The sequence below is a fragment of the Chaetodon trifascialis genome, chromosome 22 (genome assembly GCF_039877785.1).
Source record: "Chaetodon trifascialis isolate fChaTrf1 chromosome 22, fChaTrf1.hap1, whole genome shotgun sequence".
Lineage (NCBI taxonomy): Eukaryota > Metazoa > Chordata > Actinopteri > Chaetodontiformes > Chaetodontidae > Chaetodon > Chaetodon trifascialis.
In genome coordinates, this window is record NC_092077.1 from 5,053,788 (window position 1) to 5,080,235 (window position 26,448).

The 26,448-nt window shown below is 41.5% G+C and overlaps 1 protein-coding gene across 5 annotated transcripts in view; it reads right to left on the minus strand.

The window, feature by feature from the left end:
• Nucleotides 1-14,907: 14,907 nt before the first annotated feature.
• Nucleotides 14,908-26,448, minus strand: part of kcnc2 (potassium voltage-gated channel, Shaw-related subfamily, member 2) — an 81,296-nt gene continuing 69,755 nt past the window's right edge. The window contains exons 3-5 of one of the 5 annotated variants that reach the window (XM_070991734.1): nucleotides 24,605-24,775; nucleotides 17,602-17,696; nucleotides 14,908-16,623 (exon numbers count right to left, since the gene is read on the minus strand). In XM_070991734.1, the coding sequence (XP_070847835.1) occupies nucleotides 17,635-17,696; nucleotides 24,605-24,775 (233 nt within the window). In that variant the 3' untranslated portion in view covers nucleotides 14,908-16,623; nucleotides 17,602-17,634. Of the gene's footprint in view, nucleotides 16,624-17,601; nucleotides 17,697-18,265; nucleotides 18,814-24,157; nucleotides 24,220-24,604; nucleotides 24,776-26,448 lie in introns of those variants that run through there. The other 4 variants (XM_070991737.1, XM_070991735.1, XM_070991738.1 and 1 more) reach the window with 4 other exon arrangements.

Here is a 26,448-nt window from a genome sequence, read left to right on the forward strand (position 1 = left end):
CTCTAAGAACCTATAGCTGTGAGCTGGACACAGCTGTAATCTCTGATTTGGTTAAAATTCTCAGCGAAGCACGCCCAATAAGCTCAGCTTTGGCAAGCGATGAAGTGTTTCCTCTACATTCATTTAGGAGTGCCAGGCCGCCATTCCAAAATCGTAGCCGCCGCTCCTTCAAATTTGCCTTTTTTTTCTTTCTTTCTTTTTTTTTTATTGTTGCAAATACACCACCGCCGCATGTCTCCACCTTCACAGCAGAGTCCGACGTTAGTTACTCGCGAGAGCGGGGCCTTGAAAGCGACATCACGTCAAGCACCCAAGCACCAGGTCAGAGAGTCAGATCAGTTTAGTCTTGGAAAATAGGGCAGCAACTTACTGGAGAAAAGGTAGACTTATTAGCTTAAGATAACTCATAATAGATTTTACAAGTTAAATAGACATTCGCAAAATATTGATGGCCAGCTAACGTTCCGTAACATATCGGTAGCTTAAGTTAATTGGGCCCGGTGCCAACTAATAAGAGTAAACTAACTGATTAAGCTAATATCTACACGTCATCATGTAACTGGTGACTGCATTTTCAGATGAGCTTGTTCAAATATTTCTCCAAGAAGAGAAAGACAGTTGATGAAGATGATGCTAGTCAGTAGTGATATGTCGGTCGTAGGGCTGGGCCAATAAAACGATAGCGATATATCTCGCGATAGACACGTCATCAATATCAATATAAAATGCGTTCGATAAAGCATTCGATAATTTTTTTTTCCTTCATCGGAAGAAACCTGAAGTTGCGAAGCGAGGTTGGTTGCATGAACAAAGGCACCCACTCTCAGGTAACTGAGCAACGTAGGGAGTAATCGCTAATCAGTGAGAGAGACACGCTAACATGCCAATCATGTAACAGTATCAAGTTCGGTTGCGCCATCTCGTTGTCTCGTGTTTGATTCTCTGCGAGGAGTGAGATGAGAAATAGAAAGTGAGCTCTGCAGCGAGCGAAGAAATCGTCGATAGAACAGGGAAAGTCAGCTCGCCAGTATGGAGTTTTTTGGATTTTATAAGTCGGACCGTAGTCAGACCAATGTGGTCTGTAACTTATGCAAGACTGTCGTCCCCACCAAGACCCGTAATACCACAAACTTATTTAACCACCTTAGCCACGCTCACTCTTTGGAGCGCAGCCGTATTTGCCAACGTCTGCCAACCGCAGCACCACCGCACAAGCAGCAGACCACCATGCAGAGGTATCTGCTTCAGTGCCTGATGACAAATCATCTAAAAGGCACGAAGACATAACGGAGGCAGCGGCATATCATATAGCTAAAGACATGCTTCACTGAGCACTGAGGAGAAGCCAGGTTATAAACATCTCTTACACGTACTTTTTTTTTCTTAAACACACTTGCAATAAAAATATAATTGAATAGTTCATGTATGTTTAGAGTAAGAAGAGTGACTAAAGTTGTTCATATGTCTAGGCTGGTTTTATAGTTCAGTCAGTGTTACTGTGCTGTCTATCATGTTTGTTTGTTTGTTTGTATGTTACAAATGTCAAGTCTTCCTCAGTTTCTGCTATGTTTCTAAAACACTGCACATATTTGAAAACATTTTATTCACCAGAAGGTGAATCAGCTTGTGAACTTCCTGCACTAAACCTGCATAAAAAAAGTTCTCAGGTTTCTCTCTGTTTACATTTTTACACTTGTTTTTACATTTATTATTTGAGTGTTTTCCATGGTTGTGTTGACATTTCCTTTCTGCCTTGATAGCTGAGGGGATTATAATCAGAGGAAGGTTCAATTTAAAATAAAAATGTTTGAATTGAATGTATTTTTCTCCTGGTCCTTATTTTAAATAGGTCATTAAAATATCAATAATTATCGATATCGACCAATATAAAACACTTATATCGCAATAGAGTTTTCAGCCATATCGCCCAGCCCTAGTCGGTCGCGAACGAAACAGCTCTTAGACCCGCTCTTTGAAGTGAACGATTGGAGCCGGCTTGGGAGCTGCTTTGGGTTTTTTTTTGTTTGTTTGTTTTTTTCTCAACTTTTTTTCCATTTGATTGATTTTTCCACGTGATTGGTCAACTACATGACTTGTGGTGGCTTCAGTGTGTACGCACTGAGCAGGAGGGCGAGGAGCAGGGGTTACAGACACAGCGCGCATGCGCGCGAGCACACACACACACACACACACACACACACACACACACACACACACACACACACACACACACACACACACACACACACACACACACACACACACACACACATTCAGCCTTTAAAAAGCAATTTTCAACTGGCCATTCCTGGGGGAGTCTTGAGGGAACTCATCAAGGACTACAAGGTAAATTGAAACATTTTTAGATCACAAAGTTCACTTGAGTACATTATATTGAATACTTATTCTCTTACCCTTTAAAAACAACTTCTTTGAGCCATCTAATAATTGTCAGAAAATTACAATTTTTGAAAATGGATGCTTTATTGGTCCCTTTGGGTTGGAATAAGCAAAGCTTAAATGACCAGTTGTCCAGACCCTAACAACACAAATGCATACACAGAAGAGACAAATAACAACAACATCATCATATAGGATGCACTCTCTAGTTCCCTGCCACCCCCTTTCCTCCTCATTTGGCTGAGGAGGAAGGGGGGTAGTCTTTTTGTATGATTCAAAGACTTAATTTCTAAACTTCCTAAACGTAGTGAAATTACTTCAAATGTTAAGGATCGATAGGTATATTTTTGACACTAGTCTATAACTTGAATAAAAAACTAAGCTGTACTATGCACCTGAACATGGATTCACATATCCATCCATCCATTTTCTATGCCTCTTATCCCTTTCGGGGTTGCCGGAGCCTATCTCGGCTGTCAATGGGCGAGAGGCAGGGTACACCCTGGACCGGTCGCCAGTCGATCGCAGGGCACATACATACAACCATACACACAACCATTCACACTCACACCTAGGGGCAATTTAGAGTCACCATTTAACCTAATGAGCACATTTTTGGTCTGTGGGAGGAAGCCGGAGTGCCCAGAGAGAACCCACGCATGCACGGGAAGAACATGCAAACTTCACACAGAAAGGCCCGACCCGGGAATCGAACCTGCGACCTTCTTGCTGTGAGGCACACGCACTACCTGCTGCGCCACCGTGCAGCCCAGATTCACATATATTTTACAGGATATGAGCAGGCTGAGCAAGTCCTGAGGATCTGTGTCTTCCACACAACTGCAGAAGATGAAGGTGCATCTGACACTGATGTGTCAATTGTTGTTGAAGGGACTGAGGTACATGGCAACTGTGGAAGTGTTGTAAAGGCCTGTCTTCTGCTGTTGGGCATCATTTATGCCATGAACTTGAGTTACCCACCAAAAATGAAGTACACTTTTGAAGTGTTTCAAAAGCTTCTTCTGGAACTTGATGTGCTGAAGCTGTCCCCTGAAAATCCTGTCTCTGCGAAACAAGCTTATGGTTTGAGTGCACATGTTTGACCCAAGAGTTGTCCTTTCAAAGAACAACGGAACAGTTGTTTATGTGGCTTTTTGTGTATTTTCTTCTTTTTCTCTCATTTTAATGATGTAATTTTATTTCAACTTATTGCACTGTATTAACACTTGTGCTGTCTTCAGTGAAGGAAGGAAGGAAGGAAGGAAGGAAGCTAGAGATGATGGGATAAAAGAAGGTAGGGAGGAAGGAAGGAAGGTGATTGCAGGGCAACATGCAAAGACAGACAACCATTCACACTCACACTCACACCTAGGGGCAATTTAGAGTCACCAATTAACCTAATGAGCATGTTTTTGGTCTGTGGGAGGAAGCTGGAGTGCCTGGGGAGAACCCACACATGCATGGGAAGAACATGCAAACTTCACACAGAAAGGCCCCGTCCAGGGATCGAACCGGCAACCTTCTTGCTGTGAGGCACGTGCACTACCTGCTTGTGCCACCGTGCTGCCCACATTAAGAACAAATTTAGGCAATTTAAACTGCAGAAAAATTATGCAAACTGTTTTTTAAATTTTGCTTAAATATAGTCCATAAATAAAAGAAAAAGTATTTAAAAGTTACCTTGAACAGCCATTGATTTTAGGTAGGGCTGTGCGATATGGCTGAAAACTCTATCATGATAGAAGTGTTTTACATTGGTCGATATCAATAATTATTGATATTTTTAATGACCTATTTAAAATAAGGACCAGGAGAAAAATGCATGCAATTTAAACATTTTTATTATAAATTTAACCTTCCTCTGATTATAATCCCCTCAGCTATCAAGGCAGAAAGGAAAGGAAATGTCAACACAACCATGGAAAACACTCAAATAATAAATGAAAAGTGTAAAAATGTAAACAGAGAGAAACCTGAGAACTTTTTTTCTGCAGGTTTAGTGCAGGAAGTTCACAAGCTGATTCACCTTCTGCTGAATAAAATGTTTTCAGATAGGTGGACTTGACATCTGTAACATACAACAAACAAACATGATAGACAGTTCAGTAAGACTGACTGAACTATAAAACCAGCCTACACATATGAACAACTTTAGTCACTCTTCTTACTCTAAACATGCATGAACTATTCAATTCTATTTTTATTGCAAGTGTGTTTAGAAAAAAAAAAAAAAGCATGTGTAAGAGATGTTTATAACCTGGCTTCTCCTCAGTGCTCAGTGAAGCATGTCTTTAGCTATATGATATGCTGCTGCCTCCGTTATGTCTTCGTGCCTTTTAGATGATTTGTCATCAGGCACTGAAGCAGATACCTCTGCATGGTGGTCTGCTGCTTGTGCGGTGGTGCTGTGGTTGGCGGACGTTGGCGAATACGGCTGCGCTCCAAAGAGTGAGCGTGGCTAAGGTGGTTAAATAAGTTTGTGGTGTTACCGGTCTTGGTGGGGACGACAGTCTTGCATAAGTTACAGACCACATTGGTCTGACTACGGTCTGACTTATAAAATCCAAAAAAAACTCCATACTGGCGAGCTGACTTTCCCTGTTCTATCGACAGTTTCTTCGCTCGCTGCAGCGCTCACTTTCTATTTCTCATCTCACTCCTTGCAGAGCATCAAACACAAGAGAACTAGATGGCGCAACCGAACTTGATACTGTTACATGATTGGCATGTTAGCGTGTCTCTCTCACTGATTAGCGATTACTCCCTACGTTGCTCAGTTACCTGAGAGCGAGTGCCTTTGTTCATTCAACCAACCTCGCTTTGCAACTTCAGGTTTCTTCCGACGAAGAAAAAAAAATTATCGAATGTTTTATCGAACGCATTTTTTATTGATATTGATGACCTGTCTATCGTGAGAAGTATCGCTATCGTTTTATCACCCAGCCCTAATTTTAGGTGAGATTTCTAAGTAAAACTGACGAAGAAGAAGAGTAAAATTCAATGACCATATCAATAGTCCTCAGTAAATTATCTGAGGTTTGCTAGCAAAAGAAACGTAAATTTTACTTAATGATTGCCCTTGTTGAATTTACATCCTAGGTTTTCTCAAGTAAATTTCACTCCAAATTTTTTTCAGTGTGCAGTCAGTGCCTAAAAATCAAATGTTTTCTAAGTTCCTTGTGCCAGAATATTTGTCAGCGCTGTGGTTTAATATACAGCCAAACAGTGCTGAGGAAAATTTAAAACTAAACAAGATTATACAAAAATAAAGTATTAATGCGTGAAGTGAAACACAGCAAAGTTTCTCCATGAGCTCTTGACACTGGGCCAAAGCTGGCTGGTGCTGGCCCTGCAGTGCCCTGCATTCGACTTGTATCTCATGTTCAGTCAATCAATAGCAACTTCTTACATCGCCGTTGTTGCACATAATAATGACATACTGTACATCTGAAATGTGCTCATTTGTTAGAGTGGAAACGCATGAAAGAGCTTTGTACCAAAGCCTTACAAGGTTTGTACATTTGCCATGTAGAAAAATCCCGGGTTAAAGGTGAAGTTCCTTTCGTGGAAAAAGGCTGAATGGAACTGAACCAATAATCTCTGTTCAGAGTCTGGTTCTCCTTCATCCTTCCTGTTTTGTTGTGTGTGTTGTCAGCCAACACAAATCCTGTCATGCAAAGAAAATACCATGCTTTAGAAATATTTCTAAAAGGACACCCAACTCAAATGACACACAGGATTAAAGAAATTACATGGGGCTTGTGGAGTCAATGAACATGAGCCATATACTACTGATTTCACTAAATTTCATCACACTCAATGGAAGTTGTTGACACTGACACAGGGAGAGATGTTGATGCCGGGTTGGATTAACATTCATGTGTGGTCCATTACAGGAGCCCCTGTCACAGCTGACAGCTGAATTGCCAGATACGGCTGAAACCATGAGAAGAAAGATCAACAAGAAATGAGGGAACTTGGTGATTCAAAAATTATTCAATTCATTCAGTATTCATGCACAGCACAAAAATACCTAAAATCAATTTATTTACAGTTTTTTTATGAGCAACCATCCATAGCTGTGTCTCTGCTCGCTCCTGTACATACAGATGAAGACTACAGCAGCCATTTTACTTATTTATAATGAAGCGCAGGCCAGTCTAGATATTTGCCTTCTCATTTATTTTCAGCGGTGGATTTTAAATGTCTTCTGTTAATTACATGTCAGCTGAGAGTCAGTGACTGCAAGGAGATAAGCTGAGAATAGACACTATCAGACACTTGCAGTGTTCTCTTAGTAATTTGGCGCCTGAATGCACCGCAGCACAAATAAACAACAAGAGCCAGAGACTCTTGTGGTGTTTAATGTTTTAGACCAAATCCATTAAGGGGATGTCTGGTTACATTAGGACGTTACTTAAGCTGCAGCACAACAGTATTCAAATGCACAGTAGCAGATAAATTTTCACAACTGTATGATACTGAGGATTTCTTGCTTTATAAGATGAATAAAAGTTGGCTGCTTTTGGACCCTTTTTGATTGTTTTTAAGTGTCAGTTTTACAAATTTTGTATTAGAACACTGTAGATAATCTCAATTCCATCATATACACTGATCTTAATTATTGCATATTTTATTGAGTTTGCCTACCTGATTTTAGCTATCATGTCATGAAGTACTGTAAAGGAGAATTAGGTGTCATGAATGGTTTAACCCACACATGTGTTTGCAATGCATCTTAGAGATGACCCTGCTGCAAAGAGGACAATGTAGATAAAGATACTTCATTCATTCATTCATTAAGCCTATAAAATGTATAAAATGTAGCCCTTTCAGTGGATTTTTCAATACTGCAGCCCGTCTGATGAGGATGCTCCCTGTCTCTAATATAGCATTTGCTTGCTGAAGACAATTTTTGGCTCTCTACTCAGCAGACACAACCTCACACAAACACACACACACGCACACACACAATCTATATAATAAAATAGCAGGCTGGACTGACATGCTGCTTGGCTGGCAGCCAGTGCTTATGTAAAGCTCTGCTAGTAGAAACTGTAGGATAATGAAACTGGACAAATGACTAAAATTGCTGAATTTCTGATGTTGAATCAAAATGATTTGACAATCTGAGAATTTGACAATTCAGTCACAAGTCCAGAAATGTTAGCCTACTTGCCAATTTGTAAAAAACAATATTCTTCCATGTGTCAGGATGGAACTGAGCTGGGCTGTTCCTGCTATGACAAGTCCAAACGTGTCTACTAGGGCTGGGCGATATGGCTGAAAACTCTATTGCAATATGTGTTTTATATTGGTCGATATCGATAATTATTGATATTTTTATTACCTATTTAAAATAAGGACCAGGAGAAAAATACATTCAACTTAAACATTTTTATTTTAAATTGAACCTTCCTCTGATTATAATCCCCTCAGCTATCGAGGCAGAAAGGAAAGGAAATGTCAACACAACCATGGAAAACACTCAAATAATAAATGTAAAAAAAGTGTAAAAATGTAAACAGAGAGAAACCTGAGAACTTTTTTTCTGCAGGTTTAGTGCAGGAAGTTCACAAGCTGATTCACCTTCTGCTGAATAAAATGTTTTCAGATATGTGCAGTGTTTTAGAAACATAGCAGAAACTGAGGTAGACTTGATATCTGTAACATACAAACAAACAAACATGATAGACAGCACAGTAACACTGACTGAACTATAAAACCAGCCTAGACATATGAACAACTTTAGTCACTCTTCTTACTCTAAACATACATGAACTATTCAATTATATTTTCATTGCGAGTGTGTTTAAGAAAAAAAAGCACGTGAAGGAGATTTTTGTAACCTGGCTTCTCCTCAGTGTTCAGTGAAGCATGTCTTTAGCTATATGATATGCCGCTGCCTCCATTATGTCTTTGTGCCTTTTAGATGATTTGTCATCAGGCACTGAAGCAGATACCTCTGCATGGTGGTCAGCTGCTTGTGCGGTGGTGCTGCGGTTGGCGGACGTTGGCAAATACGGCTGCGCTCCAAAGAGTGAGCGCGGCTAAAGTGGTTAGATAAGTTTGTGGTATTACGGGTCTTGGTGGGGACGACAGTCTTGCATAAGTTACAGACCACATTGGTCTGACTACGGTCCGACTTATAAAATCCAAAAAACTCCATACTGGCGAGCTGACTTTCCCTGTTCTATCGACAGTTTCTTTGCTCGCTGCAGCGCTAACTTTCTATTTCTCATCTCACTCCTCGTGGAGCAACAAACACGTGACAACGACACGGCGCAACCGAACTTGATAATGTTACATGATTGGCGTGTTAGCGTGTCTCTCTCAGTGATTAGCGATTACTCCCTACATTGCTTGGTTACCTGAGAGCGAGTGCCTTTGTTCATGCAACCAACCTCGCTTTGCAACTTCAGGTTTCTTCCGACGAAGAAAAAAAAAAATATATCGAACGCTTTATCGAACGCATTTTATATTGATATTGATGACATGTCTATCGCAAGATATATCGCTTTCGTTCTATCGGCCCAGCCATAGTGTCTACCATAACTAATATGTACACATCAGACAGAGGGTGGTGAAATTATTATTTCACAGTCAGACACAACATCAAAGTAAAGCAGCTCCATTCAGTTCTTATGAGAAGGTCAAGCTGCACATTTACAAATGCACCCAATGCAATCCAACAACAGCAGGCCTGCATCTGTGACTACCAGATGTTGAGTGATGTCACCTTGATTGTATTAAGTGAGTGAGGTCAGTTTTGCTGCCAATTTGTCCCAGTGGCTAAGCACAGAACTGCCTGCAGCCTAAAGTGCTCATCGGCTGGCGTTACAAAAGAGAGATCTGTGAAACTACTGACAGGACGCTTCAACAGGGGTCAACAGGGGAGACACAGTTGGTCCACAATACAAAGGTAAAGCAGACAGACATGAAGAACATTGAAACACGTAGGCACCAGATTTGAGTTCTTATACTGACAGATTCGATGATTATAACCTGGAATCTCTCTCCAGATTTGGCTGCACGACTTGGCCTGTCAAAACACTTAGTGTGCATACATTCCACCAGGAGCTGATCCAGGATTAAGACCATACAGAAATTCTGGACAATATTGAAATATCAGAGAGTAAAAAGCCTCAGAGGGGACACAGGTTTGCTTTGAGGAGCTTCTCTGTGACGATGGGGGGAAAAGGCTCGTCAACCTCTGCGAGATCACAAATCTGCCGTGCTAAATTTAGCTTGCTGCTACGCGTGCCGCTCGAAACTCCTGATGCAACAGTGCACGCAGGCTTACCTTAGCTCGACCGGCTCATTAACACGCCGCTGGGTGCACGCAGCCTATGATCACTCTCTGTGTAATGACACGGAGGCAGCTGAGCTGGATAAGAGGATTCAGCTGATCAATGGGAGCATTTGACGTGAAATATTTAATGCTCCCCTCTCGCCCTGCTTATCATCAGGACTTTATGGCTCAGCATGCAAGGTGTTTCACTTCTTCAGCACACTGGTACCTGATATTGGAAAATTTCCAGTCTTTAATATGCTGTAAATCTTTTACCATTTAGTCAGCCAATGACAGCACTTGCTTTTTAGTAGAGGCATTTAAAAGTGATTTTAGCAGCAGTACAGTATGCAAATACACTGAAAGTAAGAGGAGCTGGGCAGGTTCAGGTTTGAAGAGTTAGGTAATTATCTGACAACCGACACACCCATTTTCACTGAACAGACATTTCCCTGATCATAATGGTCTCATTCTGTCTCCGTCTATTTATTTCTCATCTGTGTTTATAGTCACAGTGACACCTTGGTCAGCTGCTGGCAGGATCTGCTGGCAGCACAGCGGCAAATTCATTTTATAGAACACAAAATGAACATTTGTTTTATAGAATAAAAAGTTATATTTGTAGTGTTTGATCTGTTCATCCCACTTCACCAGCTCTGCTTACTGAAAGAGGCCCAGAGGGAGGCTCACATTAAAATGGGATGTGTCAAAGCTGTTGAAGTATTTTCAGGTATCATACGACAGTATGAATGCTTTCAATTGTACATTTTTTAAGAGAACAGTTGCTATGGCTTGCAATGGCTTCTGTGTGTTCACAGAGACATACATGCAGAAAATATAAGGTCAAAAATGTCCTACTCCATTAAGAAAACGCCACCTTCTCAACATATAAAGTGTGACACTGTTGTTCTACCAACAATATTTGGTACTATTGTACTGTGATAAATAACAACAAATCACAAAACAACCACAGAGTGACATTTAGCCAACAGATCATTCACATCAGAGAGAAGCAATGCACAGGACCCACACACACCTCTTATCTGTTTTCTTAAATATTCACTCCAGCTAGGCTTTTCCTCTCATACAGGGCAGTGCTGATTGCTGAACACTGAAATCCATTCATTCGCAGATTTTCAGTCAATACATGTATCAGTTACATGACTTACACACCCATTCTCGATCTACTGTACTTAAACTGTGGAAAACATCCAAAGCTGACAGTGTTGAAGTTACTAAATTAAAATAATTACAGCACAGACTGAGGGCACAGATGAAAAACACTCTATTGTACAAGACCCTTACAAACATTCACAAATCACACAGTGAACACGCAATTTAACAACCAATACGCGCCAAATTAGGGAAATTCCAAAGTGACTGGAAGGCTAGACAAGGAACAGTATCCTCCATAATGACATTAACATCAACATCAACTGCGCAGCAACCGCCTCCAGTAAATACACACAGCCATGGCGGGATATTTGACAGTCATAAACAAACACAGCCAGCAAAGAGGCGGACAGGTAAACAGAGAATGAACAGGACTCACGTTTTCTGGCGCTGGAGCGTCTCCTTTCCTTCATGAATGTGGAGTGAGGTGGTCAGTGTCCCTGTCATGTCCTCTGGACTTTGGCCTTCTTGTAGGAGGTTGTGCAGTTGTTGACAGGAGCATCTCGTGCGTATGTGGCTGTGTGCTAACAGACGCCAAAGCTAGGTGCTAATATCATTAGCAACACTGAAAAAAAAAAAGCTAATTATCTGGTTGTTTGTGATAACTTTCTGTATGTTGGTTAAAATTAGGCCAAGATTGGACTGGTTCAACAGTTATTTATCAGTGGAGTGTTAAATAGTGTGTCCATTCACCAATTTCAACCAATGTGATGCGGATATTACAGCTACTTTCAGATTTAGCTAAGTCTAGCTAGCTACTGTTTAAATTAAATGAAGTTACCTTCAGCTGGCTCCACTTCGGCAGTCTCCAATGACACTCCAGGGGGCGCTGTTTCACTCATATACAGAAACGCTATTTACCAGGAGAAATGTGCCATTTATATGACAAATAACATGAATTAACGTTTATTTAAAATAATGGTGCCAGCTAGTTTGAATAATAAGAGAGTCCATGCTCCTGCCAGCTGTGGTCTGTGGCTGACCTCTGACCCCTGTGTGGGCTGATAAAAAGAGGCTCAATAATGCATATATCTAGATAGGAAACTCATTTTCTTCCATTGTGGGCCAGCAGTGCAGTGCCCATGTCATCACCCATGCTGCTGTGAAAAACACCCCAAATACACCCTGAATAATAAAGTTTTTTTTGTTTTTTTTTTGTTTTTTTTTTATGTTTGGAGCTGCTTTCAGACTTCTTTTTCATCAGGGGTCATTGAAATCGTACGCAGCGGTAAACACATATTATGAAACATCTTTAATGTAGCTGAAGAGAACATTTGCATAGCAGTGCCTCCCTCCATCCCTCTTCCTGCAGCTAAATAAAACTCAAAACTATGGAGGAGTAGGCTGCACATCACTATCCCACATACAGTCCTGAAGTGGAGGACAGGATGGCTGAAGGGCCAGCTTCCTGTGCGGCTGATGTGTGGACTCACTTCCTGCTGCAGGTGGAGTGTCTTTACAGCACAATCTTCATCTCCGCTGTGTTTGATTTGATATGATTTCTGTTTTTTCGGTTATCTCCCAGAGATGAGGCTGGTATTTACAGCCCTCGTGTGTCCCAGCACTTAGCGCACGCTACTACACGCTGCCCTTGTGGCTGTCAGTAAGGGGCTCCATGTCAGTGTGTGAGTAATTTAGAGCGTTCTCGTGGCTTTTGGAGTACGCACCTGGAACAAAGCCTGTAAACGAAGCCCCCACTCCACCGCCTGACTCACTCTGCCCTCGTCAACTACGGCAGTCTCATTACATGGCACTTATCAGGATTTAAATGCCACACTGCAGTATGACAGTTTCAGAGCCTTATACAGTGGGTCTAAATATACAAGGCTGATAATCATCAGCATCAGCCGTGCTTTTATCAAAACATCTAGAGGGGGAATCACTGTGTTAGTATAAGTTGCCTTTTCTGTAAAATGGAGTGTTTGTAGTTGCATTGGTTTTTAATATAAAGCTATAATGATAGAAGTTCAGTCAGGTGTTATTTTAATTTAGTTGCAAAACATAAATGTGTATGGTAGACAACAAATAATGCATGCATCAAGATATCTTAAAACCTGCCAATCATAACACGTGAGATGAATCTCACGCTGTGTCCCAGTTCCATACATGATAATGATATGCACATTATACTAATCTTTACACTTTACTGTTTCTTAAATTCCCACTGAGGAAATCAACGTGGTGCTGATCAGAATGCTGCTGCAAATGAAACAATGAGACAACAAAATGTCTTTCTACAGATTAAATATTAAGCATAATTATTTTTGGTTCTGGAGGTGTCTCACCACTGTTCAGGTCTGATCAGTCCCTCAGGGGCCATGGTGTGCAACAGCAGCACATTAAAACATCAAGCATTTTGGAGTTTGGATGACCTCCTGACCTTTCCTCAAGCGCTACCATCAGGCCAAACTTTCACTGTAAATTATAAAATTCACAGAGCATGTTCTTGTTCACCAGGGGATGAAAGCTTTTAATTTGAATGACCCCATGAGCGTTAACCTCAAGAGCAGAGCCTTCGTTTTTGTTGCACTTGGCATTCTTCAGTTGTGGGGTGGAGCTTTCACTGGATAGTCATCAATCCACAGTATGTCAGTGAAGCTGTCTTGTTTGCTTTAGGAGCCGCACACACCTGTTAGACGACTCTGGGTGAATTATGTCTTTCCTTGTGTTTCACCGAGTGAGAACCGAGAAGTTTCAAACAGCCTCTGATGCAATATTCATGTCACGAGTTTGGTATTTTGGATTTTCAGCAGCTGGTACGGTACACCCCGCCCCCTCCCCAGGCAGGGAGGTGGACAGTGGGCGGGTGGAGGAGGGGGAGGGGTGGGGGGTGGGGGGGTCCTGTCCTGAAAAACACACTCCCAGCTCTGGCTGTTTACATCTCTTTGGCACGTCTGTGGCTGTTTCCATGGCGACGGGAGTAAAGATAGTTGGGATGTGTCAGAGATACAGTGCGCCGAGTGCTGCTGATTGCTGGACGTGAGTTGAAGAATGAACAGGGTGCACAGGAAGTGGGAGAGGGCGGCGCCAGCTCTCCATTATCTCAGCCTGAACCTGCGGGAGAAATCACCACCGGCCGCCAGACAAATCTTCTGTTTTTAGGCACCAGCTGCTTTGTTTGTCTTGTACTCTCACTGGGAAATGACATTTACAGCTGCACTGGGCTTGGTGCTCGGGTTAAAGCACACCTGTGTTATTAGAGTAAATGATAAAGAGCAGCTACAACAACCACCTCCCCATTTACGGAGATGCTGCACATTTTGCTAAATGACAGTCTGGTGTTAGGGATGCCAGAGGTCAAGCACAAATCCTACATGTTTCTCTTGAGCTCTCAGGATTAATCATGTGTAGATGTGTACTCAGATACATACATTTTGTTTACTGGTTGGTACTGTTTGAATTTTTCATTCCTATCCAAATCCAATCTCTAAAGAATAACGCAACCTCTGCTGCTGTGAAGCCAGATGTTCCAGCAGCTGGTTTGTATCTGTTGTTATGGGTGAAGACACCACCCAGAAGTGTATGACAGATCTAGTGCTTGAATTTGCACTTCTTTAAATAATAAAAGGGACAAAGGGAGCGATGAGAATTGTAGCAGGAGCAGGTCATGGTCAGAAATCCTGCAGGAGGGTTGTGGGGAGGTGCAGCGTTTAACAAAGAAGCCCCTGCAACCAGGCAGTCACGCCTTATTACAGGAAGATGATCCAAATTTTCTCCAGGTAAAGGTGGAGCAACTAAAGGTGCAGTGTTCTTTCAATCCTTTAGTTTCCCATAATTCATTGAGCTTGTAAGTAAGCCTTGTGTTAAGATATTTTTGTGCCACTGGACATGATTTACTACAATCTGGGACTTTGATGTTGAACCCATATTTTTGGCTGTGAGTTGTATTTTACAGTAGAGATCACTGTTAGGAAGAAAAGAGGGCACACGAAGCAAAGAAAGAAACAATGAGTTAAAAGATAAATAGTTTATGTGAATCTCTCACATAGCATTTACCTTTACTCTATACACATTGTTTTGAACGTGATATACAGTATGTCACCTTATTTTTTTTCAACAGTTTGACATAATGTTTTTTTTTTTTTCTTCAGCATGCACTTTAGAATGCCAACAAAAGGCTCCACAAATACAGACTTCAAACTAGAATTTTCCTCACATTAAAACATACAAAACATGAACTCGGATCAAAAGCCTGACAGTTGGAGGACACGATGGAGAAGCACAGCATCAGACTACCATGACTTTTACAGGTAAGAGCAATGTACTCAACATTAAGACACAAAAATACATGTTCTAAAGTCAAAAAAATAAACACCTTTTTTTTTTTCAAGTTACAACGTCATCCTAAAAATACACAAAGAACGGTACCCCTTTGTCAATTCAAAGAGTGAAGCAGCGTGTGTACTACACGAGGAGGATTGTGGGTACAGGGTGACACTTGACAGCTAGCCAACAACTGTGCAGGTCGCAGCCAACATGACACCTGCCAGTCCTTCCTGTCAGCTTTTGGAGCTGCATTTTCAACCTGTCTTCCTTCCGCCTTCGTCTCTGAACAGGCTGCTGAAATCACAGTGTGGATCGGCGCTTTTTAGTTTTCGGGTGCTTATTGCAAATCCGATCTGATTGTTTGGGTACATGGGATTGCTACTGTGCAGATGTAGCCATTCTAGAAGTCCCACTTTATAACTTGCTAAACTTCTGCTACACTTTTGCAAAGTTTGGAAGAATCAAGTTATGCAGTTTTTGTTTTTTTTTTAGCCACCAGGAGTTATGAGGAATAGTGTGGTAAGAGTAATTTGGTGTGTGAAGAGACAAACATCTGCAGCACAAATGCATGTTCAGTGCACAGTGGGGGGGGGGGGCGGGGCGGGGACTTCTACAACGGCGACTGCATCACAGGGGATCTCTGTCTCATTCATGTTTGTGCTAAAACTAACTGGAAGAGTGACAGCATCAAGTGCACTCATTGGTTTCCATTGACCTAGCCTTTCAAACTGCAGATCTTACCCTGGTTTTAGGATACACACACACACACACACACACACACACACACACACACACACACACACACACTAACACACAGCAGAGCAATTAACCTACTGAAAATTACAGAGGGAAACAAAAGCAGAGATGACCGTAATGTCACATTTATTCAACTTAGCACGTTTGTCTCTCTATACTGTATATACTGTATGTAGAATTTCATATATGAATACACTCCATTTTTAGAACACAAAGTGCCTCAACTGATACATCTTAATACACTTATTGCGAGGAGGGACACCACAGCAAGAAAAGTGATTGATGTTGAGTGTCATGGCGCACCTCAGCAACCAACCACCTTGTTACCTGACTCACCATCAGAAAGACAGATGTGTGGACGGGGCCGCTTGGCCCACATGTGCTGTGTTGTTGTCTTATTTACAGGAGCAATATCTATACAGTAGATAGTCTCTTTTAAGGACGTGTCCAGTTTGCTTTGCTCTCTTTTTTTCCCTCCACAGGTCCAAAACAGGAAAACAAAAAGAGAAATCAGGAAAAGGTAAATGCTTGTCAAAGTCCTCCCGGGATTTATGTTTGATCATTAACTTCCTCTCCTGCTCAGTGAGCCACTGGCTGGGCGGCTGTCAGTCATTGTTTTTGCGGGCCTCCTCGTCCATACTGTCCTGCTGGAGTGGCTCCAAATGCGGTCCTCCCACTGCAATAGGTCCTCATACTGATGACTTATCCCACCGGCATTCAAATAGGAAATGAATTGTCTAAATGAAATATAAACACATCTCTAAATATCAGAAATGCATAATCTGTCTTTGCTGAGCATCATTTCAGAAGAACTTGCCTGCACAGACCGGCTATTTTAAATATGCACAAAGAATGAGGACACAGTATAAATCTATGGTGCTTGTCCAGCATACATCCAGAATTAGAAAAGCTCGACTGTATATTGCAGTGGTTTAAGTGGGGTGATTCAATAATTTGGTGAAGGGACAAAGAGGAATGTTTGAGAGAGCTCTTCTTTTTAATTGTTTGACTTTTTGCCGAGCTGTGTGGAAGATGCATCTAGCTGTGAGCCAGTTGCTAAGCAACCATCTGCTACTGGTATAGACATACTGTAGGGATGGGTGAGGTACATCATGGTGCTGCATGGTTATGTCTGCTGTCCCACACCTGTTGGCGCACCAAGGCAATTTATGTTTGTCGTGAAAAAAAAAAATGAATGAACGATGACAAAGCGAAGGCTGCTTTGGTTTAATATGAGATGTGATATGAGAACTGTTCTAAGGGACTTCAGGTTAGTCTGCCTGGCTTGGGGATCTGAGAGCAGCTGGTAGCCCTTGGTGATGGCTGATATGAAGTGTGAACTGTGCAATGAGAAGAGCAGAAGAGGAGAAAGTTATCAGCTGCAAACAACAAACAAATCTGCTCTCAGGGTGGAAATCATGCAGATTTCAAACTAAATCTGGCTGCAAAATGCAGTTTTTCTTCTCGACAATGGTGTAATTTGCAAACACTAATTATACTTAGGTGTCAATATGAATGCGCTAATCATTCACTGAAATGCTACAAGCAGCACCTTTATAGTGCTTTCAAGAGTGCATGTTAGTCTACACTTGTCTCAGCAACCACATTCAGGCATCTCTTTTTAGGATTATTGAATAACCCCTTTTCAGTACACACACAACTGATGAGAGGGTTATGCACTGCAATGTGACCCTCACACCCGCTCAGATGGTTACCTTTCCACCATGGCGGTGCCTTCCCTCAAGCCATTAAGATAGAACGCTGCTCTCTGCTTGTGTGAAACCAGTAAAGACAACGTCTTTGCAGCTATCTGTGAGTGAACAATCAGAGACACAACAGCACTTTGGTGGCACTGCATCCAAAACAAACAGAAAAAAAAAAGGGGGGGGGAAAGGTCAGAAATAGCAGCATACATGCAGAGAGAAACGAACACCCAGCTGGCATTCTGTGTTTTTAGTCTGCTACAAGGATTGTTGGTGAAGCCAATGCCAAATGAGACACAATACGAGTCGAGTGTCGCCCCCTAAACTCCAACATAATAACATTTAATAAAAAAAATACTCCTCATATATAGAAAGTGTACATATAAGCTCTCCTCACTATTCGCCTCGTCCCTGCCCCCCTCACTACATTGCTTGCAGAAGATGGTTACAGGATGATCCATGCAAAAACATGAGCAGGCCCCGCAGCAGGTGGAGAGTGACACTGACTGTACAACATGTGTGCTTGAGTGAGTCGAAACACAGTCCTGAAGGACCAATCCTCTGTCCCTCCTGTCTCCATCCCAAAAATAAAGTAGCAAAACAAAGACAGTCACAGTCGTATGAGGTTAAAATGAAGTGACATCTCAGTTACTTCTTTTTTTTTTTCCTTTTTTTTGGAAGCACGTCTTTTTCAAGGTATCTAAATATAGCAACATCTAATATCCCTGATTATTAATTTGTCCTTTGTTAAATGTTATGGCTGCTACTTCTGAAGCCACCAGTCAGTTTTTATTGCAAGTCTCATAGTACGACAATATCGAACTAAAGGGGACTCCAAGTGACACAGGAGAACTGACCAGTTACTTAAGGAAGTAAGCTAAGCACATGTACCTTCAAGGGAAAGGGGAGAGGAAGGAGTTGCTCAGGTTGCCCACACCACTAACATTAGTCTTAGCTACAAAGTTAAGTACTTATCCACTAGTCACAATATCTAGAACAGAGCTCAGATATAATACCAAAGGGAGGTGGTTTGTTTGGGGTAAGATGTGGGGTGCTTTAGGCCAAAGTGGCCCAAGGGCAGGACGTCTCACAAGATGGAGGGGATGGGGGACCGAGAGCGCCGCAGCGGGCAGGGCGATCCATAGGGCGAGGTCACAGGAGACAACCTTAGGGCATTACCAGCCATGCCTGCTATGTTGTTTAAGCTCCGGGATTTCTCATAGCCTTCAGATGAGGGGGCGAACGAGAGGTGGTGGTGGAGGTGGTGGTGGAGGTGGTGGTTTTGCAGGAACAGGACATGAACACACACAGGCAGGCAGGCAGGCAGGCAGGCAGGCAGGCAGGCAACGATCCGAGTCCGAGCCAGCCGAGTGAACCGAGACAAGACAGGAGACAGGAGTGAGACAGAGCAACAGTAACATACTGTATGGTGAGTGCATGCACAGCACATTTCCTGACCATGACAGTAAGGCAGATTGGAGTCTTAGACAGGCAAATGCTTTGAGCTGGAGCCCCTCTGTTGGCTGAGTTAATCCTCTGTGGGTAGAGCCAAAGAACCACGGTTTTCCTGGTGTACGATGCATTCCATCGACACAGAAAAGATACTGTCCAACTGACGCTTCGGACTCATTTAGAAGTGCATAGTTACATGCAGGTTGTAAGCTCATGTAAGCTATTTCATTCTTTGCTCTCAAAGTAGGCTACTTAATTTGAAAACAAGGCATTCACATCACATCATTCAGAGTGTAATTATGAGCAGCCGAGCAGGAAAAATCGTCTGAATCAGCCGTCTAGTTGTAAGTGTGAGTCAGGCTATGACTCACACATCATTCAGCAAAAGTGTCAAAACCAACATGAATTCTGATTCAATCAGTTCAGCTGATCAAAGAGGAGGTGTGCACCATTCACTTCCACCAATTAACTAATGCCATGCTCACTAGCACACCTGGATGGAATGGAGCGGCCATCAGTGTGATTTAGGCGCATCTGTGCGTTTCCTGCTGTGACAAATTTTAAATGTCCACTGCAAAAAGTAAAAGGAGGCTGTGACTGTTGCTTGCATTTGGGTAGGACTGGTCTTATTTCCACTTCTATGTTGAAATTTAAAAGAACCTCAAATTTACGACATTAGACAGCAGCATGGACATGGCTTCATGCAGTCAAGGTCGTTTCAGCTGATTGGACTGTATTCGTGTCTATAGTGCATTTTATTTAGAGTCAGACTGTGCTTTGACATTTCTGCACTTCTTTTCAAGTGCAAGACATCAATATCTTTCACTTCACTTCCAACTAGGAGGCTGTCAACCACACCTTTTTCTGACCTAGTGTGATTTGAAATTAGCTGCACCAGAACGTCTGTTTGCATTAAGTTTAGCTGGACTTCGAAATAGCCTATAGCTAGCTCGGTCGGCCGGTTAGCTAGCAATGTTGATGTTCCAACATAATGATCAGAATGGGTTATGAATGAATGAAGTAATGAATTTATTTTCATTTGAATTTTGGTCAATTTCAATTGCATTTGAAGCTGCCATTCAGCTAAAAATGGTTGCCTGGCTCCACCCACTCAACCAATCAGATTGCTTTAGCCTCCTCTGCCCGTGTGAGTAAAATTCCAGTCTGCCAGAGTTAAAACTATTTGTCAAGTAAGAGACACTGTTGTTCTTACGCTAGTATGGTTGAAGAATAGAATCATACATCAGCACTCATTCATCTCATGACATCATCATTAGCATTTTCTCTCACAGGAAATAGTTTAAAGACGATAAATTTTACTCAGTTTAGGAATGCTTGTGTTAATTCACATTGAGGGACATGTTTCAAATATATAACATACAGATTAACACTACCAACATACACATTATGTATCAAATACAACTGACTTTAAGTTCAGGTTGCAACCTGCACATACTGATGATGATGAGGATGATTAAAAAGACCTTAATTACTATTAATGCTTCAATCATTTGTACAGATTCACACTTTACAACAGCTCAAACTTGTAAAAACACAGCATGTGATGTACGCTGGCAAATTTGCATTCGGTCACTTGGTGCAAAATAAACAAGCAAGCCAAAGCAGCCAGATCATTAATGGAGCATGCCAATCAGCTGGCGTAAACACTGATGAGGAACAGCTAGTGGAAACGTGATCTCATTACCATACTGCATACGGCACCATTTGTCTCACTGAGGAGAAGGGGGTAAATTAAACTGGGGCTGTTTCAGGACCAGCTGAGGGGGCAGAACAAAGGGTAGCCTGGGTCTATGCCAACAGGTAGCAGGGACTAGAAAGCATTTTATGGACTGGCGTCAGCGTGGTGGCGGCTTCAACTGCTGGCTGAAGCAGCAGAGACGAAGGTGCCACTGCTTGACCGCCTACAACGAAAAACACCAAGACTGGCGAGGTGCCCTGCTGTGAGAGAGACCACCATGATGTGGTCCCTAGAAGATCTGGACTATATGTACAGTCGTTGAGCCTGCTCGTCTATCTCAATACCCAGCTTGAAAACCATTGGAAAATTATTTATATTTTGTCCCATTTCAGAATAACAAGTGAACCTGAATGATGTATTATCTCATTAGAATTCTCACCAAACAGAAGCCAAAATTCAATTGAACAATTTACAGAGTGGCGCTTTCATGGTATGATCTCATTGATTTGCCTGCTGTAGAGTGAGTACAGTGGTGCTATGAGGCAATAGACCAATAACACCGAGAGCAGGACATTTAGATTAGCCTCCTGGAGAAGTAGTTAACTTCTGATAGAAGGTAATTAGCCAAGGCTTAATGCTTCCACATCACAGTGCAGATTAACACAACATTAAAGCCTCAAGATGCTTGAGATAGAACAGAGGAATTAATCTGACAAACATGCTTTAGGCCTCACATAAAGTCTAAACGTTTTTTCAGTGTGGTCAAAAAGAGACTAACTGAAAGTACTTTACAGAAGTATAATCTTTCATGATTTCGCTGCAGGGACCACCTATCAAATCAGCCGCAGTGTGACCTCATTTCCACCGTGGGAACTGCTCACTTCATATATTTTAATTCATGACCTTTTCTGCCGCATGGAATAGCAACAAGGCTTGGCAGGAACTCAGCAGATGTGAACTTCATGATGACCTTTAGCATGGGTCAAAGTGTTTGGAAGGTCAAGCCCTTTCTGAGTCTGACCTTTCCACTGATGGTGTGCTAGAGGGCTGAAGGTGATGACTGACATCTGGACAAATCTGACAGCAAAATTTGTGGACAAATTTTGTTAATGATGTTTCTCATTGGAAACAATGCATACTGCTTATACATCTAGTCAGGCTTTATTGTTCAGTAAACTTTGCCGGCAAAGTTTCAACATTGTCCAATCAGAAACAAGAGCCATGTTCAACTCATAGTGTTTGACACAGGAAAATTGACTTCTTCATTCACAACATTACATAAAGGGCTTGGAATTGACTGTTTGCTCAGCCTTCCCAAGCAGCAATTGGTAAATGATTGTTTAGCAACCATAAGTAGGCACAGCAGGCCTGTCAAGCTTTGCATTTCTCTGCATGCTGAAGTGGTGTACATGTGTGGCGAGGATTGTGTTGTTTTCATCACCTTTCCAAAACCAAAGATACAAGATCAAAGGTTTAAAGATTGGATTAAACTTTCTGTTTGCTGCTCTGATGTAGTATCTTAACATTAGCATGACTGTCTAACAAGCTACCTGCAGAGGTTTCCTTAGCCACATTTACTATTGAGGCTAGCAGTTAACACACTTATGTTGGGTTACAGGTACGATTTGTTAGTCCTTAGTCTGGACTGACACACTCACTAATTGGGAGCTGGAACAACAAGGGGCCCAGATGCTGTTAGATGAGCATTTAGGCTCATGTTAGCAGCTCTGTCATGCTTGGCAATGAATTTGGAGTTTACCTGAGACAGATTTGTCAAAGTCATCTGTTAGTCTTCATCTTCAAAACCTTTTCTCATGTAAAAGTGAAACATACTGTTGAAAACACCAACAATAAAGGATGTATCTAACCTAACTTATTATACATCTGTACTATTTGGGGCTAACTTCTATTTTGCAATACAAGGACAATGCTGCTCTTTTGTTTCCATTTTCTTTACATGTTTCAGAGTCAGCACCATATCATGTGGGTGGTGTCATCATACGTACTTTATGTTAACAGTTTTAACTAAAATCAAAAAAAGTTCTTTGTGACCTAGTGCACTTGTAGTTTTTTATAAGCTGTGGCCACTGCTAGTAGCGTTAGTAAAACTACGGGATTCGATTGTAAATCGGAAAACAAAACAATAGGCACGCCCCACGCATGTGTTTGGTCTTATCTGCTCGCTAGCTGTAAAAAGTAGGCTACCGGTTTGTGTGGATGTCAAGTGCAAAACGGCGAAATGGATGCAAACAAGATTCTGAATGGAAAGTTTCGTTTCAAAAAGTTGCCAGATGGGTCGACTGACAAGATCAAAGTTATCTGTGTGTATTGTCGGTGTGAACTGAATTATCACCGTAGCACATCCAGTCTGAAATACCACTTGATGGCCAAACACACGGCTAATGCGAATTTTCCGCCGCACCCTTGTCAAAACCAGGTGACAATAGATGGCTTTCGACAGAGGCATATGGATGCTATTCTGTTCAAAGGAAACTTAAAGGAAAGTTTCAGCCATGGTAAATTCAAGGGACATTTAGAATAGATAAAAACGTACAATTAATTTGAGATTAATCGCGTTAACTATCACATTCATGAGATTAATCGCGATTAAATATTTTAATTGACTGACAGCACTAATCAAAACACATGGTTTTAATGTTAGGTAGCTTGCCAGGCTGACTAATTCAATTGTAGCTGACTGCTTTTGTATGAAGTCAAAGATCTATTGTCTGAAAAAATGCTGAGTGGTAAATCTGCCACCGCTATCACAGTAAAGAATGGAAAGATTGGCAGGTGTTACAGAGGCGGGCGGAGCTTAGCATAGGGTCAATTACAAGGCTTTGACATGTGTTCCGAAGAAAACTAAGCTTTACTGTGCCTTTATGAACCTATTATGGTTCAGTAACATAGTAGACATAATAGAATATATGCAACAAGTCAGTCAAACTTGGTCAGTAGCTTATATTTTTTGATTTGCATGTCATGTGTATTGATTACTGATTAGCTCGGACAGTTTTTTTTTCGAAGTAGCCTCTTGTTATATATAAATGATGAAGTCAATGTGTTTATGAGTTGATGGGACTAAAATCTATTACTTGAACCTTATTAATTCCCCTGTGAGATATCTGAACTATTTGCTGGTGTATCATCACCTTAGTGGCCAATGATACAGTACACTGGGCAATTTATCTGGGATCGGTAGATGGGCAAAGAACCTGACAACAACCGAAAAAGTGAGACACAGGGTGAGAAATTTATTCAAGTGTTTCCAGGCAACAAGAAAACATGAATAAATTGTGAGGAAAGCAACGGTTCTGAGTCAGCTGCACGGACGCTGTTTCCCCTCAGAACTGCCAAAAAAGTTGTGCTGTGTGTCACTGCTGAGAGCCGGAACAGCAGATCCACAGGTTACGTTACCTGAGCTGACTAGGCCTGAACAACCAGCCTTCCCCCCTTCAGGGATGTTGGTGTCCCAGTCACTAAGGATACGGATCAGCTGGTGAGGATTTTGACTGATGTCTGAGACTTTAAGATTTGCTCTTGTATCTGTATTTTAATGGTAAAACATATCTGAGGTATAAACTGCTCTGACTCTGTAGTCAGTTCATTCAAAGAATAGTGAAAAATATACCTGGTGGTCACAGGACATCCCTTTGAGATGAAACCTAACCCAGATTTACAAGTGATGACTAATGAATTAGTATTGATGCACAAGAGCAAGCATGGATTTCAGAATGATTCTATTTAACAAGAAGCTATTGCATGGCTTTTAAAAGACTCTACTTTATGAAATGACTAACAGAATGAATTTATCCATAACATTTATCCAAAGTTCAATCATATTGAATTCCTGCATGCAGTTACCTGTTTTTCGTAGCCCTCCGTCTGTAGGGCAGGTGTAATCACTAGCAGCGAGCAGGAAGCACGTGCCCCCGCTCCGGCGGTCCTGTTCCCGGGTGCTGGACCTTCGCATGGGGACCCTCTCCTCTGGAGACATGGTCAGGTCACTGCCCCCACTGCAGTCTGCTGACAACACTATGAGAGGACAGACCAGGTTAGAGAGCTGAAATATTTTTACTGGTTCCAGTAACATCCAGTTTCTTCAATCCATACAACTTCTAATATTCTGAAGGGAGTTTAAGCTTTGAATCCTGAGTTTATAACAATAGATTAAATAATAAAAAAAAGCCTTAAGCAATGAACTTACCATTCCACTAAAGCTTCAGTAGCGGCGTCAATAATTCAACAGAGATATTAAATAATTAGATAATATGATAGTTAGAAATTGTTTTAACCATATCCTTCCATCTGAGATTCAAGTTGCTGGGCAACTGCAGTACTTCCCGTTAGTCTGACTTTTAACCTTGTGCAACTTTAATGTCAGAAACATTTCTCTGCAGCACAATTCTTCAGTGTAATATCTCCACAATGAATACAAGAATCACAGTGAGACAAATTGGCTTTTACTGGGATATCTGATTTTAGGCTATATAAAGAAAGCTGACTTGATTTGATGACTGGAGTGAACTGTTTCATTCTCAGTATTAGTAATAAAATCCCTCTAAGTTGAAAACCTGTCTTTAAAATTTCTGATTTAAATGGATAAGTAGCTTTAATTATGTTGCTACTAATAATGCACAACATACGATGAATTGGAAATATACTTCCCAGTGGTGTATTCTCAGTGTTACACAGCATAGCAGTGAAAGGGGGTTTGTGTGTGAGGGAATAAGGGAGGTTCCAGGGTCGGCGGAGGTGAGGAGACAGGGGAATCAGTCACAACAAACATCAAACAGCCTCCCACATAAAAAGCCTGCGTCAAATGTCATGGGCACCACCATGCAGGTCGAAGGTCAGACGTTGTGTGGAGCTCCAGTGAATGAGAGAGACACATTGTTTTCTTATGAGCCAGTCAGAGCTTTTGTAAGAATAAAAAATAAAATAAACATCTTTAGTTGTGGGACCCCTGCATATACCATGCTTAACAGATAAGGAATAGGTTGCTGTTCACATTATTATTAATAGCAGCAATGAATTTATCAGATCAGTTATCAAACCAGTATTAGCTAGCGCTTGCCTCTGACCAAAGCACATAAAAGAGCCATACTGTTGCATTTGGATGACATACTCCATCATTACAATGGAGGAGGCCAGTGTAATAACATCTGCCAGACATGAAGTTACTTTCCAGAGATTGATAACGCACTGGCAGTTGTGGCTGGCAGAGTCCATCGTACTGATGGAATACGTCCTAACAGTTTTTGGATGAAAACTGAGGTCTATGCAACAGGGGAATAATGGGTTTTGGCTGTTTAAAGATTAAATAATACCACTGGTTTTTTAAGCAGTCTAACTGACTGATAAGACCACATTATTTATTGTTGCTATGTCTGTCAAGCTTTCTGTCAGTTAACTTATGAAAGTGGCAGATTTACCATTAATATACTTCTGTTCTGTCCATGCCACAATGAATTTCCATTAAGAGTCAATAGCCAAAAATGAATTTCTTAGGATTACTATGAAGGTTACTGAATTAAAGGTTTCATTTTAATTTCAGATCATTAAATTATGTCTATCCCAGAATAAATCCCAGAAACTGACAAGCCCTCTCACACGTGACTGAACATACAGTATATATGTTAAACGGAAGCTTTCACATTGAAACATAAGTCAGGAGGTCACAGCAAAGGACATTTAAGAGTAATGCA